At 43.5% G+C, this 18,203-nt stretch overlaps 1 protein-coding gene across 3 annotated transcripts in view; it reads left to right on the top strand.

The window, feature by feature from the left end:
• LOC147462216 (uncharacterized) overlaps window positions 1-17,762 on the top strand; it is a 38,648-nt gene extending 20,886 nt beyond the window's left edge. Inside the window, exons 2-8 of one of the 3 annotated variants that reach the window (XM_086509623.1) lie at window positions 14,914-14,939; window positions 15,028-16,404; window positions 16,495-16,555; window positions 16,661-16,713; window positions 16,939-16,991; window positions 17,070-17,117; window positions 17,339-17,762. In XM_086509623.1, the coding sequence (XP_086365749.1) occupies window positions 14,914-14,939; window positions 15,028-16,404; window positions 16,495-16,555; window positions 16,661-16,713; window positions 16,939-16,991; window positions 17,070-17,117; window positions 17,339-17,415 (1,695 nt within the window). In that variant the 3' untranslated portion in view covers window positions 17,416-17,762. Of the gene's footprint in view, window positions 1-14,913; window positions 14,940-15,027; window positions 16,405-16,494; window positions 16,764-16,873; window positions 16,992-17,069; window positions 17,207-17,338 lie in introns of those variants that run through there. The other 2 variants (XR_015187693.1, XR_015187692.1) reach the window with 2 other exon arrangements.
• The last annotated feature ends 441 nt before the right edge of the window (window positions 17,763-18,203 follow it).

The following is an 18,203-nucleotide window of genomic DNA, read 5'->3' as shown; positions in this document are numbered from 1 at the left end:
TTGCTAGCTACATTGATAAATCATGGTCTAAGATCCGAAAGAATGTTGAATGTCATGTGATGTCCTGTGATGTGACTGTCGATTGGTACATGTGCTAGATGTGTGTTTCCTAGTACGTAGGTACTAACAGTCAGTGTCTGCTAAGACAGTTTATGGCCTCTGTCTGTTTTGCAAGCGTAATCGAGGGCGATTACAATGTTTCAAGAGGGGGGTATGTCACAAACTGGTGACATGGCGTTCCGGTACACATCCACACACATGGGGCAGGAAACCCTAAAAGGTGACGGGCTGCCTGGCTGCAAAAATGACACGTGGCATGGTGGACATAGTATGCACACACATGATACAGTCTGGCTGAAAACCGGAAATTGCGCGATGATGGTGACGTGGCAGGTAGTGTTCAGACCAGTTTGGATTCTGCGGTGCAGTCCACGGGACTGTACGGAAATGCTGACGTGGCAGCCCGCGATTTGCGGCGGAACTTGCGGAGGCAGTCGCTGACAGCTTTTGGCGATGCTTTGTTTTCCCACGCAGGCCAGCGAGAGAGAGAAGCCTTTTGCTTTATTAAAGAAAGAGAACCCTTTTGCTTTATTTTTTATTAAAGCCTAAGAAAGAGAAAATAGGCTTTGCTTTATTTTCAAAGCTTTTGAGTTTACCAGCTTTTGGGGGCTTTGCTTTTAGCATCCCTTGTACCTTTAAATAAGCTGGCAGGGCTTCTCACAACTCAGAGCATCTGGACGCAGAGTCTGAGTGTGAGCGCTTGCCCGCACTCAGATTAATACAAAAAGAAATACCGAAAGGGGCGCCAGTCTTTGGGGCCAATATCTCTAGGCACGGAACTCTGTCAGGCCAATGTCGAATAAATTGTGAACTGTGAACTGTTTTGAAGTGGTTATTTGGTGCTGTCGTGGTAGATTCTTGACTTGGACTGTCCAAGTCTATTACAACTTGCCTCTTATGCGGATATGGAAGGAGTTGGAGATAGGATCCCTAACCCCCTTATGGATTCACATTCGCATTCGCATGTAGCGTGCATCCACTTCCGTCGACAAGTAACCATTTGTCACGTGACACATCCCAACCCTATGTGTCCGTGGACAAGCTACACCACAATAGGGTTCAGTCAGTTCAATCAAGTCTAGATTAGCAGTGATCTGGCACTTTTGTGAGTCTATTCGTTGACCGTGCATGCCCAGTCACTGAGTGGAGATGTATATCCTCCGGTTGCACACAACATGATCATCAGTATTCCCTTCAGAATCCATCAGATTCAGTCAGGGGATTTTTCCAATGCATTTAGCCTATTTTCCTATTTTTGGTTATTTTCACTTATTATTTTTAAGTGACTTTCCAACAAAAGTAGGTAGGGCAATTTTGCTAAGTTAATATATAAGCAAACCCAAGTTAGCACTTTCAGGCAGAAGAGGCAGCAGGAGCTTCCCGCTCAACAGGCAACTTCTCAGTAGTACCCCCCCCCTCAACACCCCCAGCAGATTACCATCGCCATCCTCACCCCATCCTTGGCGTTTTCTCCCACAGCAACCCATCGCCAGCAAGTGACCGTCCCTGGCGTTTTTCCCACGACCACAAACCTCAGCCCTTAGCGTTTTTACTAACGCCAGCCATGCCGAGTTTTTCCAGCGTTTTCAGCCATTTACTAACGCTAGCATCATCTGCAAATTCAGCGTTTTTCTTCAGTAAATTCAGCAAGCAACCACAGGGATTTACTAACGCTAGAAGGGCTGCCATTTTCAGCAAGGAAAAGACCTGCAGTTCCAGCGTTTTTCAGCATATGACACCTCTCTAAAAACGCAGCCAGAAGTGCAGTACATTCAGCGTGGACCCCGACAACTTGACCATTTTCAGCCCTTAAGACAGCAGTAAAACAGTCCATTTCAGCCCCGAAACAGTCCACGAAATTCAGCCAATAGAAGATCCCAGATTTCAGCCATCATCGTCGTCGTCGTCATCATCGTCGTCGTCATCGGCATAGTCCCATTGCATCAGTCCATTGCATACTCATTGTACACCTTTGTGCAATCAAAGTAGACCACTCTCGCCGATGAGAGTGGGGCCTTCGGAGGAGGGTTTACAACCTCTCGGGTGTCGTATCTCTTTTCTCTCCTTTTCTCAGTCTCATTCACTTGCACGCACAATATCCACTCACTTTGTTCGTGATCATAGCACTCCCCATAAGATGGAAGGCTCTCTCCTTCCCTAAGAACTAAAAGGAACCTTGAGCAAATATAGATCACTAATCTTGAGAAAATACAACATTCATTCCGCTGCACCTTACACCATTGGAAATACCTCCGGGCACCCTTACCTTTCAGCTTCACCTGCAATGTCACAAACTACTGACGTGTCAAAGCCCTGAAGAATGGAGCCAACTTGCAGATCTTGGTCGAGGGGCCTAAACCCTAAGAAGAACAAGTGACAGAAGAAGAAGTCCTACCAACTTATGGGGAGCCCGTCCGATGGGGCCCCAGTGACATAAAAGAAATAAAATAAAGCAGGACCTACACACACACACAAAGACTTGCGAAAAAAACTGATGACGTGGCAGCTGTACGGACACTCCGCGCTTTCTGATTGTTGAGGTGGCAGTTGTACAAAATTCCATGATTTACGCTGACAGCTTTTTGGCATTGCTTTTGGACCAGAAGCTTTTGAGTTTGAAGGCTTTTCATGTAAACTGCTTTTGGGACCTAGGTACTTTAAATATGAGGCCATGGGCTCATTCTCTGGCATGCTTTCCGAAGAAGGTGCAGAGTATGGAGTATCGGCTTGTACTGTGTTGATGCAATAGTAAGAAATACCGAAAGGGGCGCCAAGGTTTGGGGCCAATACGCCACTCCGTGTTGCGTGTCGTGCTCTCTCTCTCTCTCTCTTTCAGTTCAGTTGTTATTGAAGTGTTAAAAGTCTGTTCAATCTGTTCTTTTCTATTGGCACATGTGCCCGTTTTGTGACAGCGGTATCAGAGCATGTGCTCATTCTTTGACATGCTTCCTGGAGAAGGTGCAGAGTCTAGAGTACCGGCTTGTACTGTGTTGATGCAATATAAAGAAATACCGAAAGGGGCACCAAGGTTTGGGGCCAATACTCTCTGGGGTGGAATTCCGCCACTCCGTGTCGCGTGTTGTGCTTTCTCTCTCTCTCTCTCTTTCAGTTAAGTTGTTATTGAAGTGCTAAAAGTCTATTTAGTCTGTTCTTTTCTATTGGCACGTGGTGCCCGTCTTGTGACACACAATGTTTTCATGCAGGACGATTCGAGTGGGCGTACTTACTGGCAAGGCCGATTCAGCACTAGTAAGGCTACTAGTAACTCGGTTGGTCGGTGTTTACATTGCAACAATACCTACATCCGCAGTATCCACAAGTTTGCAGGAGTTTTCATTGGCTTATGCATCCACAAGCACCAAAAGCATTCAACATCAGAAGCATTCAGCATCCACAGTATCCACAAGTTTGGTGGAGTTTTGATTGGCTTATGCATCCACAAGTATTAGAAGCCTTCGTCATCAAAAGCATTCAGCATCAGAAGTACAGAAAGAATCCCAAGATAGAAGTTCGGCAGTCGTGCCTCACCTTTAACTGGGGGGGGGGGGGGGGGGGGGATGTCACGTGTGCACTTCACTTGAGTTATGTGGACATTCTTCTGCTACAGTCTAAGCATGTGTCTTAGATTAGGACCTAGCCTGGCACCTTTGTGCATGACGTGTATGCCCATGCCAGTCATAGTTGCATACTCTCTCTTGCACAGTACTGCATTTTAGCATGTAGGCAATTTACCGCGTGTGAACCGCCTCTTACAACATTTAATTTATTAAAGTGACCCTCGACATTCCAAATCGTGGGGTTTCAGCCATCCCTGCTCGACCCAGCCTTATGTACATATAAAGACAGCCTTTGGGCGCTTGGAGAAGCCAAAAGTGTCACGTGACACATCCAACCCTATGTGTCCGTGGACAAGCTACAACATAACAAGGGTTCCATCAGTCTAGATTAGAAGTGATTTGGCACTTTTGTGAGTCTATTCGTAGACCGTGCATGCTTAGTCACTTAGTGTAGCTGCATATCCTCTGGTTGCACACAGCATGATCATAAGCATTCCCATCGGAATCCATCAGAATCCTTCAGGGGAATTTTCCAGTGCATTTAGCCTATTTTACCTATTTTTGACATTTTTCACTTATTATTTTTAAGTGACTTTTGTTGGAAAGTAGGTAGGGCAAATTGAGTAAGTTTGTATATAAGCAAACCTAGGCTAGCACTAATTGGCAGAAGAGGCAGCAGGAGCTCCACGCTCAACAGGCACCTTCTCAGCAGAACCCCCCCCCAAGAGACCTAGCGTTTTTGGAGCAGAGCCAATACCTAGCGTTTTCATCACCAGATCAGCCAGCGATTTGCTTTTGCAGATTCCAACGACAGCAGAACCTCAGATCAGCCTTGCGTTTTGCATTTTGCAGAGCAACCGGCGACGGCAGCAGAATTTCAGCCCTAGCGTTTTTGGTTTGCAGATCAGTCCTAGCGTTTTGCAGATTTACCACGACGAAAACTCAAGGAACATCAGTGTTTTCAGTTTTCAGCCCTTAGACACCGTAGATAAAGTCCCGAACCTCGCAGATCTCACCTTCCCGCAGCAGTTCCTCGCCGCACGGTCAGTTTCCGTAAGGTTTACAGTTTCAGCCTGGAAAACGCAGATTTCAGCATCTGCGTTTTCTACGCGTCGTCGTTGCATCGTCGCCATCAACATCGTCACCGACATAGAGTCAGAATTCAGCAAATAGAAGATTTGCAGATTTCAGCCCTTAGAGTTTCCAGATTTCAGCCCGTCTCGTCGTCGCCCTCATCGTCGTCGACATCGTTGGCAAGTCCAAGCATTGTCGAGATTTGTGCAATCATAAGTAGACCGCTCTCGCCATAGAGTGGGGCCTTCGGAGGAGGGTTTTACAACGTTTCTGGTGTCGTATTCTCTTCTCTCTCTATCTCTCAGTCTCATGCACTCTCATGCACATCGTCCATTCACTTTGTTTGTGTCCATTGCACTCTCTCATTAAGAACGGAAGCCTCTCCCTTCCATAAGAACAAAAGGAACCTTGAGCATAGTTCGGATGTCACGTGACACATCCAACCCTATGTGTCCGTGGACAAGCAACACCATAACAGGGTTCCCGTCAGTCCAGTCAGTCTAGATTAGAAGTGATCTGGCACTCTTGTGAGTCTATTCGTAGACCGTGCATGCCCAGTCACTTAGTGTAGATGCATATCCTTTGGTTGCACACCGCATAAGCATAAGCATTTCCATCAGATTCCATCAGAGTCAGTTTGGGGATTTTTCAAGTGACTTTATCCTATTTTTCCCTATTTTTGACATTTTTCACTTATTTATTAAGCGACTTTTGTTGGGAACTAAGTAGGGCAAATTGGGTAAGTTAATATATAAGCAAACCCAAGTTAGCACAATTGGGCAGATGAGCAAGGAGCACAGCAGGCTTTGCAAGCAACAGGTACTCCCTACCTCTCTCAACAAGATCCTCCCCAAGCCATCCTTGGTGAGCCATCCCCATCCAAGACCTAGCGCCATACCATCTCCCTCTTGGCGTTTTTACAGCCATCGCCATCAAGGTCTGCCTTCTTGCCGTTTTTCCCTACTACAGGCAGCCCCTACTCTAGCGTTTTGCTAACATCAGCGATACCTGCAAGAGGGCAGCGTTTTCAGCCATAAAACGCAGCCCAACACCTGCGACAAAACAGTGTTTTCAGCCTTCGACGGATAGCCTAAAAAACGCAGCCTGATCGTGCTAAAATCTCAGCGTTTTTATCATCCATATGAGCCTCGACAAATCAGGGATTTTCAGCCATAAAAACAGCAGCAAGACAATCATTTTCAGCCTCCCAAAGTGGTCCAGATTCTCAGCCATTACCCCTTTGTGGACAGCAGATAGAAGAGCATCGAATTCAGCCCTAAAGTCATCATCGTCGTCACCAACATAGTCACGAATTGCATCAGTCCATGCATGATCATTGTACACCTTTGTGCAATCAAAAGTAGACCACTCTCGCCGACGAGAGTGGGGCCTTCGGAGGAGGGTTTTACAACCTCTCAGGTGTTGTATCTCTTTTCTCTCCTTCTCTCAGTCTCATACACTTGCACGAACAATATCCACTCACTTTGTTCGTGATCATAGCACTCTCCATAAAGACGGAAGGCTCTCTCCTTCTCTAAGAACTAAAAGGAACCTTGAGCAAATATAGATCACTAATCTTGAGAAAATACAACATTCATTCCGTTGCACCTTACATCGGAGCACTCATCTTGAGCAAAGTTTAAACATTCATTCCGCTGCACCTTACAAAAAGATCTAGGGGATACAAAAGCACTAGTCAGTACTCGCAGGACCCAACATATCTCCCAACGTTTTCTCAGCATGAACCAGCATTTGTGATTAGTGTTTTCAGCCCTTGATCATAAGCGCTTTCAGCCAGAACAGCCAACAGATTTCAGCCGTCGTCATCCTCGGCGAAAGCATTCAGCCCTTAGTCTTGTCATGGTTGCAAATTCTAGCCATCGACCTCACTAGTCCTTTAGGCATTCAGCCATAGCCTTGTCGTCGTCATCGTTGTCGACACAACATCCCAGCACCTGGTACCCCTTGTGCTCTAGCTTTTGGCTCTGGCCTAGCTCAACATAAGGACTCATAGAACCCATCAGTACCTTGTCGTCGTCATCGTCGTTGACATAGAACCCATCAGTACCTCTTCATCGTCATCTACATAGAACCCATCAATATTTAACACCCACCAGTACCTTCAGTACTTGTAGTACCCAAAGTACCCCATAGTACCTTGGCAAGATCGATCTGTGGGAGACAGGTATCCATTAGGAACTAACTTTGGAAAAGGGGGTATGCGGAAGCTAGTGGAGGATATGGCGACCAATCATGCTATTTCTGCAGTGGAGGCTGCTACCTATGGGGCAAAAATAGAGCTAATTCCAAAGAAATCATTAAAGTCTACTCAAGATGCTTTTGAGGAGGTTGATAGCTTGTGGCCGTATGCGAGGCAGCCTTGGAGCGTGAGCGTGAGCAAGCACGCTTGGCGGCCGCAGAAAGAAAGGTAGCTATTGAGCTTGAGCGTGAGCAAGCACGCGAAGCCCAACGCATAGCGGCCGAAGACAGACGAGCGGCCTTGGAGTTGGAGCGTGAGGCGCAGAGAGGCCAACGCATACAAGAGTTGGTCGTGCAGGAACTCACCTCGAAGCCTGAGCCGGTCAAAGATGTTGGCAGTTCATCAGGTAGCACAAGCAGAGATTCGGACTCCAACAACCCCGTCACTGAGAAGTTGACGTTCAGTAAGTATGACGGTAAGATGGATGCTAATGTTATTCAAAAGTAAAAAACCCTTTAGCCTTATTGAATGCTTATAATGCAGATATTAAACTAGGACTAAAGTACTCCTAGGCTAGGTCATCAGGCTTGATCTCCAACACTCCTATACCTTTCTCTCAAATCATAGAGGATATGCTATGAGCATATGTTTCTCGACGTCAATTTGATTGGGAACGCTATCTCCCCAAGATTAAATTTGCTTATAACAATACTAAACACTCGGCTAGTGGCTATAGCCTGTTTATGCTTATGTACGGTTATGAGCCGAAATCATCGATTGCCACTGGACTCAAGGGGATCAAGATGCGGTTGGTCTCTGATTTCTTACGTGATATGCATGAGCTCGCAAAAGAGAGCATAAAGACTACACAAGATTGTGCCACTTCTTATGCTAATCAGCATCGACAACCCTACGAACTCGAGGAGGGCATATGGGTGTACCTTAGGGTAGTGAAGGATTCTGAAACGATCCGAACGGGTCCATGCTTGAAATTATCTTCTTGCTATTGTGTTCCGTTTCAGATCACAACGAAGGTAAATGGGGTTTCTTACAAGTTGGACTTGCCTCAAGGCATTGCTATTCATCTCGAGTTCCACATGAGCCGTCTAAAAGAATGGTTGGGACATGATGACTTAGTGATTCCTCTTGAGGAAGCCCCAACTTGGAAGACACCACCCTTTATATTCCACTTGGACCCGAGTCGGAACTCGATCAAGGATTTGGATCAAAGGGTTTGCAAGTCTCGCAAAACTTCGTCCTGTAACAGACTTGGACACTCCAAGTCGAGAATCTACCACGACAGCACAAATAAACATTTCAAAACAGTTCACAGTTCACAATTTATTCCACACTGCCCGGCGGAGTTCCGTGCCTAGAGGTATTGGTCCCGAAGACTGGCGCCCCTTTCGGTATTTCTTTTTGTATTAATCTGTGTTCATAACTCTGCGTCCAGATGCTTTGAGTTATGAGGCCCTGCCTGCTTATTTAAAGAGTACAAAGAGATGCTAAAAGCAGAGCCCCCAAAAGCTTCAAAAGCTGAAAATCAAAAGCCCCAAAGGCTTTCTGCTTTTTTTACAATCTCTCTCTCTCTCTCTCTCTCTCTCTCTCTCACAAGCTCTCTCTTGAGCCAAAAGCAATAAAACAAAGAGTTTGTCTCTCTCTCTCTCTCTCTCTCTCTCACAAGCTCTCTCTTGAGCCAAAAGCAATAAAACAAAGAGTTTGTCTCTCTCTCTCTCTCTCTCTCTCTCTCTCTCTCTCTCTCTCTCTCTCTCTCTCTCTCAATTGCATAGAAAAAGCAAAAGCCCAGAAGCTGTCCCAATTTTCCGCAATCAGCGCCACTTTTTGCGGGCGTCCGTACTGCTGCCACATGGCAGGTTTTCCGCGAATTTCGGGATTGCCGTACGGCCAGCCACGTTAGCTTTTCCAGTCTTTTCCATTTCAGCCTGCTTTTCCCCGGGCTATCCATGCCAAAGGGGGAAAGGTGTGTGGGTGTACATTGGCTGCCACGTCACCAATTTGTGACATACCCCCTTCTTGAAAGCATTGTAATTGCCCTTGATTACGCCTGCAAAACAGACAGAAGCCATAAATTGTCTTAGTAGACACTGACTGTTAGTACCTACGCACTAGGAACACACATCTAGCACATGTACCAATCGACAGTCACATCACACGACATCACAGGACATCACTTGACATCACAGGACATCACATGACAAATCACATTCAGCATTCATTCGGATCTTAGACCATGATTTATCGGCAAAGTTAGCAATCGCATCTAGATCCACTCAGGACCTCATAGATGCCCGACTGACTAACCCCTATTGCAACCATGTCTATTTGAGATCATTCATACCAAAATGCTCCAGTCCGTCGGAGAAGGCCGAGGTGGGCCGTACTCCTTGCGTGAATCTTCGTTGTGATCCCTTCTCGCATCTCCGGATGCAGAGGGAGTCGACTGATCTTTGCGTGAAGCCATAGGTGCCGCGGAAAAAAATTAGGGATCGGATTTGTTGTAGTAGAGAAATTGGCCATGCTCTGATACCACTGTAACAGACTTGGACACTCCAAGTCGAGAATCTACCACGACAGCACAAATAAATACTTCAAAACAGTTCACAGTTCACAATTTATTCGACACTGGCCCGGCGGAGTTCCGTGCCTAGAGGTATTGGCCCCAAAGACTGGCGCCCCTTTCGGTATTTCTTTTTGTATTAATCTGTGTTCAAAGTACAAGAGTGCGGGCAGGCGCTCACACTCAGACTCTGCGTCCAGATGCTCTGAGTTATGAGGCCCTGCCTGCTTATTTAAAGAGTACAAAGGGATGCTAAAAGCAGAGCCCCCAAAAGCTTCAAAAGCTGAAAATCAAAAGCCCCAAAGGCTTTCTGCTTTTTCTACAGTCTCTCTCTCTCTCTCTCTCTCTCTCTCTCTCTCTCTCTCTCTCTCACAAGCTCTCTCTTGAGCCAAAAGCAAGAAAACAAAGAGTTTGTCTCTCTCTCTCTCTCTCTCTCTCTCTCTCTCTCTCTCTCTCTCTCTCTCTCTCTCTCTCTCTCTCTCTCTCAATTGCGTAGAAAAAGCAAAAGCCCAGAAGCTGTCCCAATTTTCCGCAATCAGCGCCACTTTTTGCAGGCGTCCATACTGCTGCCACGTGGCAGGTTTTCCGCGAATTTCGGAACTGCTGTACGGCTAGCTACGTCAGCTTTTCCAGTCTTTTCCATTTCAGCCTGCTTTTCCCCGGGACTATCCATGCCAAAGGGGGAAAGGTGTGTGGGTGTACACAAGCTGCCACGTCACCAATTTGTGACACGTCCCCCGAATATTTGATCAAGTCGAAGCATCGTCCTGAATCTCAAGCTACTTGGGAGTTGATTAGATCGTTGAAGAATTGTTTTCCTGGTTTTATAACCGAGGATGTTGCTGAGGACAACAATTAAAAATAAGTGGGAAAGTGTTATGGCCCTAGACATCAGGATGGGTGCGAGAGCTATGTCTACGAGTGTGAGAACTGACCCTGCATGTGAACGCACCTTTAGTTGAAGGGAGGTTAAGGAGCCCTATAAATAGGACCGAGGTCTCATGTGTGATCACCACACTTGGACTCTAGGCCCTTGGGAACTCTACCCACACATGCGCTTGATGTGGGCTTGGTGATATGGGACACCAGTCCTTGTAGTAGAGGCTAGACCGTTACGTGCAGGCTTCCAGGCTTGGGGTGAGTGTGTATCGGCTCTATGGCTGGGAGGTGAGTCTAATGTATGCTCTCTACGCTCGTTATGCGTGAGTATGACTTGTGTCATGCCATGTGTGCAGGATGGATCCGGCGAAGGATTAACACCAAAGGTCGGATAAATGAAAAGCCAAAGGTAGGACAAATGAAAAGCCAAAGGCCGGCGGACAAATGAAAAGGCAACGGTTGGACAAATGAAAAGCCAAGGGTTAGGGGCACCCAAGAGGCTAGGCTAGTACCTATAGAAAGACCTCTTAGGGGTATTTGTAAGGAGCATCAATTTTGGGGCAATCTCTTTGAACATTTGTGAAGACGACCAAGGCCTTGAGCTTTCTTGAAGACGACAAAGGCTTGAGCAATTGTGACAACAACTTGTATTGGCGATCTTTTGCAATATAAAAGAAATACCCTTGGGGGGCGCTCGTCTTGAGGGCCAACGCTTCTAGGGAAGGAACTTTGCCTTCCTGTGCTCTTGTGTTTGGTTTCTCTCTCTCTCTCTTTAAGTTGAATTGTCTGCTATTGTGATTCACCATCCTTTCTTAACATATAGAAAGGTTTCAACACTCTTTTGTACGTTGTCTGCAACTCTAAGCTCAACAGTTCCTGTAGGTTCTAGATAGGACATAGAGGACTTATATAGGCTTGGGAAGGTGATGTGGTGGATGAGGCGAAGGCTGTTAATCTTCGTGATACTTGGGCACATGACACCTCTTCTACCAAAGATTTTCAGGAAGTCTTTCATAACCTGGTCACTTGCATTTATTCTATTGACGCTCTAAAAATTCAAGGAAGTCATGAGTTTTGGAGCACATGGTACTTGATTAATGTTTGCCTTTGACATGTTGTGCAATGTGTAGGATCCTTTAGGTTCATGTATATCTGTCGACATTTATCTTGAAGTATTTTACAGATGGCATTGCAGGGATCACAACCTCCCAAAAGCTTTGTACTGTGTTTCAAAACTTCCCGTTTTGAAACTCAATGGCTACTATGGATTTGTTCCCGGGAGAAGCCGCAGTTGATCTCCTACCTATGTTTCTTAATTCCTAGCTATTCATTCCATGCCACCAAATGGGATGGTGTACATGCGATGGAGTCCTACCTTGTACGGCTGACATAGGTTCCTAGGACTTGGCGCATGCTAATATTCTTGTGGTGATGGATCCTCTTGATTTTCCATAAGAACATGATTTTCTATCCTAGTGCACTGCAAGTTTCTCATCAGAGGTGGTGTGTTTGATGGTGTGGTGGTTTTCAATACGAGTGACTGGACTTGTCAAATAACTTCATATCGCTATGTGGCCTTTAATCTCGGGACTTTGCACCCACCCAGAATCTAAGATGGGGTATTGATTGTTTGAGGGTCATCTTCTGTATACGTTGCCTAATCTAGACAGAGAGGGCTTCTTTGTGTCTGTTTCCGATCTTGTGAGGCTAGTTTTTTGTGTGCAGGTCCTGGGCGGTTCCCAAAATTTGTCTGAACTCTGGCTGCTTCAGTTTTGTACACAGTGCGTTTTCCACATATTATCGGTCATTGGCCACATATGAGGATCTGGGCAGCCTGGTTTGTCCCCTATATACGGGGAGGGGGGCACCCCCTTGTAGCATCATTGTATGCATGCTTGTATTATCTCTTGATAGTAGAATCAAGTATATTATCACTTGGCCAAATCAACAAATGAAGCAATCCTTGCACATTATATTCTCACATTCTTTCTGGTTGGTGGACATTACTTATTAAGAACAGCGTCTGCATGTTCATGCACCAATCATGAAAAATTGTTATCAAGATCTTCGTAGAAATTTGATAACTGCACTAAATTATGACATACATGGGGTGAAAAGTCTTCCCCAGGGAGGGATTATGTAAAAACATGTGACAGACGTCTTGAATGCTTGCCCTCTTCCATTTGTAGTTCTCTGGGGGTTCAGGTTATCAATGCATGTGTTTGAATGTTTTTGGCCTTTATCTAGCAATGGAAGCCCCTCTTTGGCAACAGCATAGGCTACATCGAGACCGCTCCTCATGAATGTGTGTCTTGATTCCTCAGTCAGCTAATTCCAGTGCTTTATGTATTTAAGTTTATCGGGGTTGTCGTATGTCTTTCACTAAATTTCTCTTTTCTAAGGGACCTTTAATCTGCACCAGCATTGTTTCATGCTGGTGCATATTAAATGCAAGAGGTTATCTTGAAACATCAAGACTTTTGTAAGTCTTTTGGTTTCAAGTGCCAGCCTAAAATACCTTTTTTATATACCGTTTGGAAGTTCCACAAGAACCCTATAAAGCCTAGATTTATAGCTGCTTCTTGTAACACCTCTTTGACCAAGGTTTCCAAATGGCTTAGTTATTGTTTCAAAGCCATTTTACCTAGCGTAAATGAATTGTGGAATAATATGCTAAAGGAAGCAGATGTACCTACCGATTCAAGTTGGATTTTAAATGATTCAGTAGGCGTGATTCCTGTTTTAAAGTTTTTGAACTCTTCAAGAAGCCTTAAGGAGAAATCTTCTCCTTTATGTCTCCAAACTTTTGACTTTACAACGCTATACACGAAGCTAAATTTGGAGGACCTTAAATTTAGAGTCAAGTCTCTTATTTCAAAAGTTTTTGCGTACAAGCTTGAGAAGGATAGGTACAAGGCATTGCTAGTAGAAAAGTCAGCCTTGAACTTTGACTTCTTATGGCTGAAAAATAAGAATGTAGATGTAGACAAAGGAAGAAAGAGATTCACTAGGATTGTAGATGACATTGACATCATATCTTGGTTAGATTTTTTTTTGGACAATTTATATATAACCATCGGCGACTCTCTTTTCAAGCAAACAATTGGTATCCCTATGGGCACCAATTGTGCTGTTTTTCTTGCTAATTTCTATCTTTTTACTTATGAGTTTGATTTTATGGAGCGTCTTGTCATTGCTAACACTTGCCCAATATTTTTGCACAAGTTAGGCAATGTAAGACGCTTTGTAGATGATCTTTTTGTCCCTAACGTTCCTTCTTTTCAAGATTTTATGTACTTGAATTCGAGTTTTGTAGGCGGAGGAATTTATCCCAAGGAGTTTTGTGAACTCAACTGTACCACAAATAGTGATTGTTGTGCCTTTTTAGACCTTAAGATTTTTCAGACTCCCTTGGGATTAGAAGTAGATATCTATGATAAGCGCCTTGAACCAGAATATGCCAATCTAAAAATCATCCGCATGCCTCACATTTCTTCGAACATTTCTCTTTTAGCTAAGTACGGTGTCATTTGCTCTCAACTATTTAGATTTTCTTGTCTTTGTTCTAGTAAATCTACTTTTGTTGTTCAATCTTGCCATCTTATTTCTTTACTAGTTGAAAAAGGATACTCATTCAAAAGAATCATGAAAAAAGTTCGTTCATTTTTGCATCGTAGTAAGTTTATTTTTAGTGTTTCTTCCTTTGGAATGTTCAAGATAATCAGTAGTAAATTCAATAGAAGTGGGGAGCTAAAAAGCCCACTTATTGTTTGACTTAATAACACCTTATGTTGTTGTTTTGATCTTTAACGCTTCTAGTATTTTCACTATAGCTTGACAATTGCTAGCCTTTATCATGGCTGAGTATGCCCATCACCTCCGGATGGTGATAGAAACTCAGCTCGTTGGTTTTGTAGAGTACGTTCAAAGCATGAATGGCCTCTATATAAACCTGCACCTACTCTTGGGCACTGACGACGTGAGTAGGGATGTCATAGCTGTTGTCCAAGCTATGCATGATAAAGGTGATAATCTTATTCTTCCTGTTTGGACAAGCGGTGAAGTTGAGATCACATATTGTCAAGTTTGGTTCTTTGCTCTTCGTAGGTTTGTAGTAGTATTCATTTTTCGATTTCATATTTAGCTTACCTGAGGACTTAAGAATGTGTTCTGTTATAAGTTGTTGTGTGAAGTTTGATTTCTAGGATTAAGTTTTTAAGATGTCTTATCCTTTTTGTTTTTTTTTTTTTTGCTTAAAGTTGAGTACTTGTTTTAAGCCAAGTAAGTTGCGTCAACTTATTTTACACATGCCTTTTCTAAAAATATTTTTAAGTTAATAATGTTTTGTTTTATCTAGTTTTGTTTCGTAGCAAACAAAGTGATTTAGTTTGTTTGTTTGTTTGTTTTTGTTTTTGTTTTTTTTGTTTTTTTCTTTTCGTGTGTCCCTTGCTTTTATAGTTTTATGAGTGCTTTATTCCCTCTTATAATTCGTGAGTTCAGACTATTCTGAACTTATGAAGGTATATTGTTTCATGCTTTTGAAGTTCTTTTTTTTGTGTTGTCAGGATGATCTACAGAACATGAAAAAATGGTCAGCTTCAGCAGCGTATTGTCTTCTCTTTCGAATTTTACATGACTGCCCTGGTTTGGGGCCTTATGTGTGTGTTGCATTACCACAGGTTGAATGCCCGCATGAAGAGAAAGCAAGTTTCAATGCTAGAAAGTTTCAGTCTCTTGTCAGAACATGTAAAAGAGCTTTGTAAGGCTTTGAATATTGTTGCTTCCTTTCAGAAAGGGAATGCTTTAACAGCGGGGTACGATTTCGATCGCACTTTATTGTTGTGTGCCGGAAACTTTGCCAGCACCCCAGAGTGGGCAAGTGCTTTAACCAATATAAGGACTTGGATGTACGGCATGTACCTCGCATTGAATGCTGAGCAATGCTCGTGCGATTTCATCAATTATGCCAAGCTCATAAGTGAGATCAAGAGGAGTGCTTGTGATAAAACTATTTTTGAAGATCCATCAAAGTTTTTGGCGTCTGTCTGTTCGCAACACGAAATGATGGAGCGTCTTCTATCTCAGGTAGAAGAAAACAGCAATTGCTGTGCAAAACTCTCTGAGGGGCAGGAACTTGCCTTAAGCGCTCTAGTGGATGCTTCTCTGCATCAATCAGGTCCTCGCGGCAAGAGAAAGAAGACGTGGTTCGAGGATTTGCCCCCAAAAGCTGCGAAGTGGTTGTTTCCCAAAAATGAGGGTGAACAAATGCAGAGCATGAAGTCACGCAAGGATGATAAATCCAGGATACGAAGTGTGTCGTGCAAGATGAGTAGGGAGAAGCTAGCTGAAACGGTCTCTTGGACTGCTCACCAAATAAGCCATGATGATTTAGAAAGCTGGATAGTGAAGCACTCTATGCCATCAATGCAAAGGAAGAATGAAGAATTGCTGAAATTAGTCGACAATGATGGGAACACAGACTATGACTTTGAAGAACGTAGAAAGGATGGTGATGCGGTATTAAAAACCGAGATTGTGGGACATTCTTTGCCACCAAAGAAAGGGGAGCATGAGGTGCTGATGTTATCGGTAAATGCTGAGAAAGCAGAAGATGAGGATTTGAAAATCTGGAAGAAAATAAAGTACTCTATGCCATCAATGCAAAGGAAGAATGAAGAATTCCTGAAATTAGTCGACAACGATGAGAAAACAGGCTATGACTTTGAAGAGAGTAGAAAGGATGGTAATGTGGTATCAGAAACCGAGATTGTGGGAGATTCTTTGCCTCCAAAGGAAGTGGAACATGTGGAGGTGCTGATGTCATTGGTAAATGGTGAGAAAACAGAGGATGAGGATTTAAAAAACCAAATGAACAGCGAAATTGAGATAGAAGTTGATCTGTCCGGAAAAAATGAGTCTCTACTAGAAATTGATGCAGCTGCAGCACATACAACCTTTAACATTCCTTATGTGAAACGAATAGTGAAGGCGGTCAGCATCAGCCAGGTTGGGCTAGATGGGCAATCTGAAGCCATGGTTTTATTTAAAGCTTTAAGGTATCATAAACAAGAGCAATGGTTTAACAGAATACTTGCATCTCATACTGTGTTGAACCACTGGAGTAATGCTTTGACAATCTCTTGCAGGTCTGATGAGACAGAGGTGATAGTCGATAATATCTATTTGCGGTCCATGTACCCTCTGTTGGTAAGTTGCATCATTAGAGCCTTGTCTCCAGCTCTGGGCTTAATCATACGGTTTCATAATTAAACTCGCATATTATTGTTTTGCATTTTCTTGCCTTGGAGCTAGCTTGTGAGCTTTTATGAGCAAAACCTTCATCTTCTTAGTGAAAAACGAGGCACGTAAGAAAGTGGAGGCATGTTAAGCAATCCCAAATGCGGTTATTTCAGAGGTAATTTTCTCAACTCGAAATAGCAGCAGGAGATGAACATGTTTAAATCCACAAAAACTGACAGTGGTCTTCAAGTACACCTAAATTAACATGAATTGATTTGCAATCAGTGACCGAGTGGATGACCAATGGGTGATGAACTTGGAAAATTCTTGTAATGTTTGAACGGATGAAGCCATCATACTAAATGGGTGAATGATCCTAGTGGTTCTTTTGATTACTTAGAAGGTAAATGCTTATGTTTTTATTCATCACAAATTAACTGTCAAGACTGAAAAATTGACGACCGCTTAACTATATGGACAGAAGGACCCATCATTGATCCAGATTCAGAGCTCGTTAGTGACGGCAATGGTAAGTGACCTATTGGAGGAGATCGGAACATTCATTTGTTGGCATTTTGGGATTGCACATCTTAGTCTCCACCTTGACACCTATTTCACGATGGCTTATGGGCTAATTTTCATATAAATCTCTTTGAAAATAAGGAGTGTTCACATGTTGAGAGATGAAAATCTGGTTTACTAGATCCCATACAAACTTGCCCTGTGTTTCTCTCGTGTGTGGCCATGCAGTGCCAAAAACCAATTATTATGGACGCATTGAGAGGTTTCACACTGATTCAGGCAAGGATGCAACCTCCACTTGCTAAAGAGCTAGTCTAAATTTTAGCAACCTAAAGTATTGAAAGTGGGACCGTGACTTTGGAGGGATGGAATACACACATCATTGAGAAGCTCATTTTGCATGTGAGCACATAAGTTCCATGTCTTAAGATGTGAAGGGAACCTTAAGATGTAATTGTTTTCGCATTCAAAATTAAAAGAAGATAGGAGTGTTCACAGAAGAGGAGACGAACACGAGCAAGGTGATTCAATCTTGCTTGCACCTTATGAAACATAATCAAGTCATCAATTGATGCTTACACATCTAAAAATATCGTTTTTTGACAAATAGAATATTGGCAAATAAAGCATAGGTAGGCAACGAAAGGCTCAATTGTTGGACTTGCTATGTAGACTCCACAACAATTGTACTATGATAAGCTGTATACACATTCGTAAAATAACAACAAATCATCAACCATAACAATTGATTGCATCATAATTATGCTACAATGCGCAAATCACAATGTAATGCTCATTGCGCAGCGCAAGCACCTGCGAATCACAAATCACATAAAAAGCAATGGTTATTCTTTGACTTTCCTTCTGTGATGATTTTTTTAGTTTGCTACACTCGAAAGTTTTGAATCTTTTGAAATCAATCATTTGGAAGAGAGTTTTTGGGTGTAACTCACTCGGATTATATGCAAAGGGATTGAAACCGAAGATTGCTTAAGTGTAAGGAATTGAAATCGATAATTATCAGGATAGTTGGAATGTTTTGAGGTGCAGCTAATTAAACCAAGTATCTTGCAACGATTGAGAATGTAACTTG

This window comes from Adiantum capillus-veneris, chromosome 3, assembly GCF_014529385.1.
Source record: "Adiantum capillus-veneris isolate H3 chromosome 3, ASM1452938v2, whole genome shotgun sequence".
Taxonomy (NCBI): Eukaryota; Viridiplantae; Streptophyta; class Polypodiopsida; order Polypodiales; family Pteridaceae; genus Adiantum; species Adiantum capillus-veneris.
This window is presented reverse-complemented; position numbering and strand designations above follow the sequence as displayed.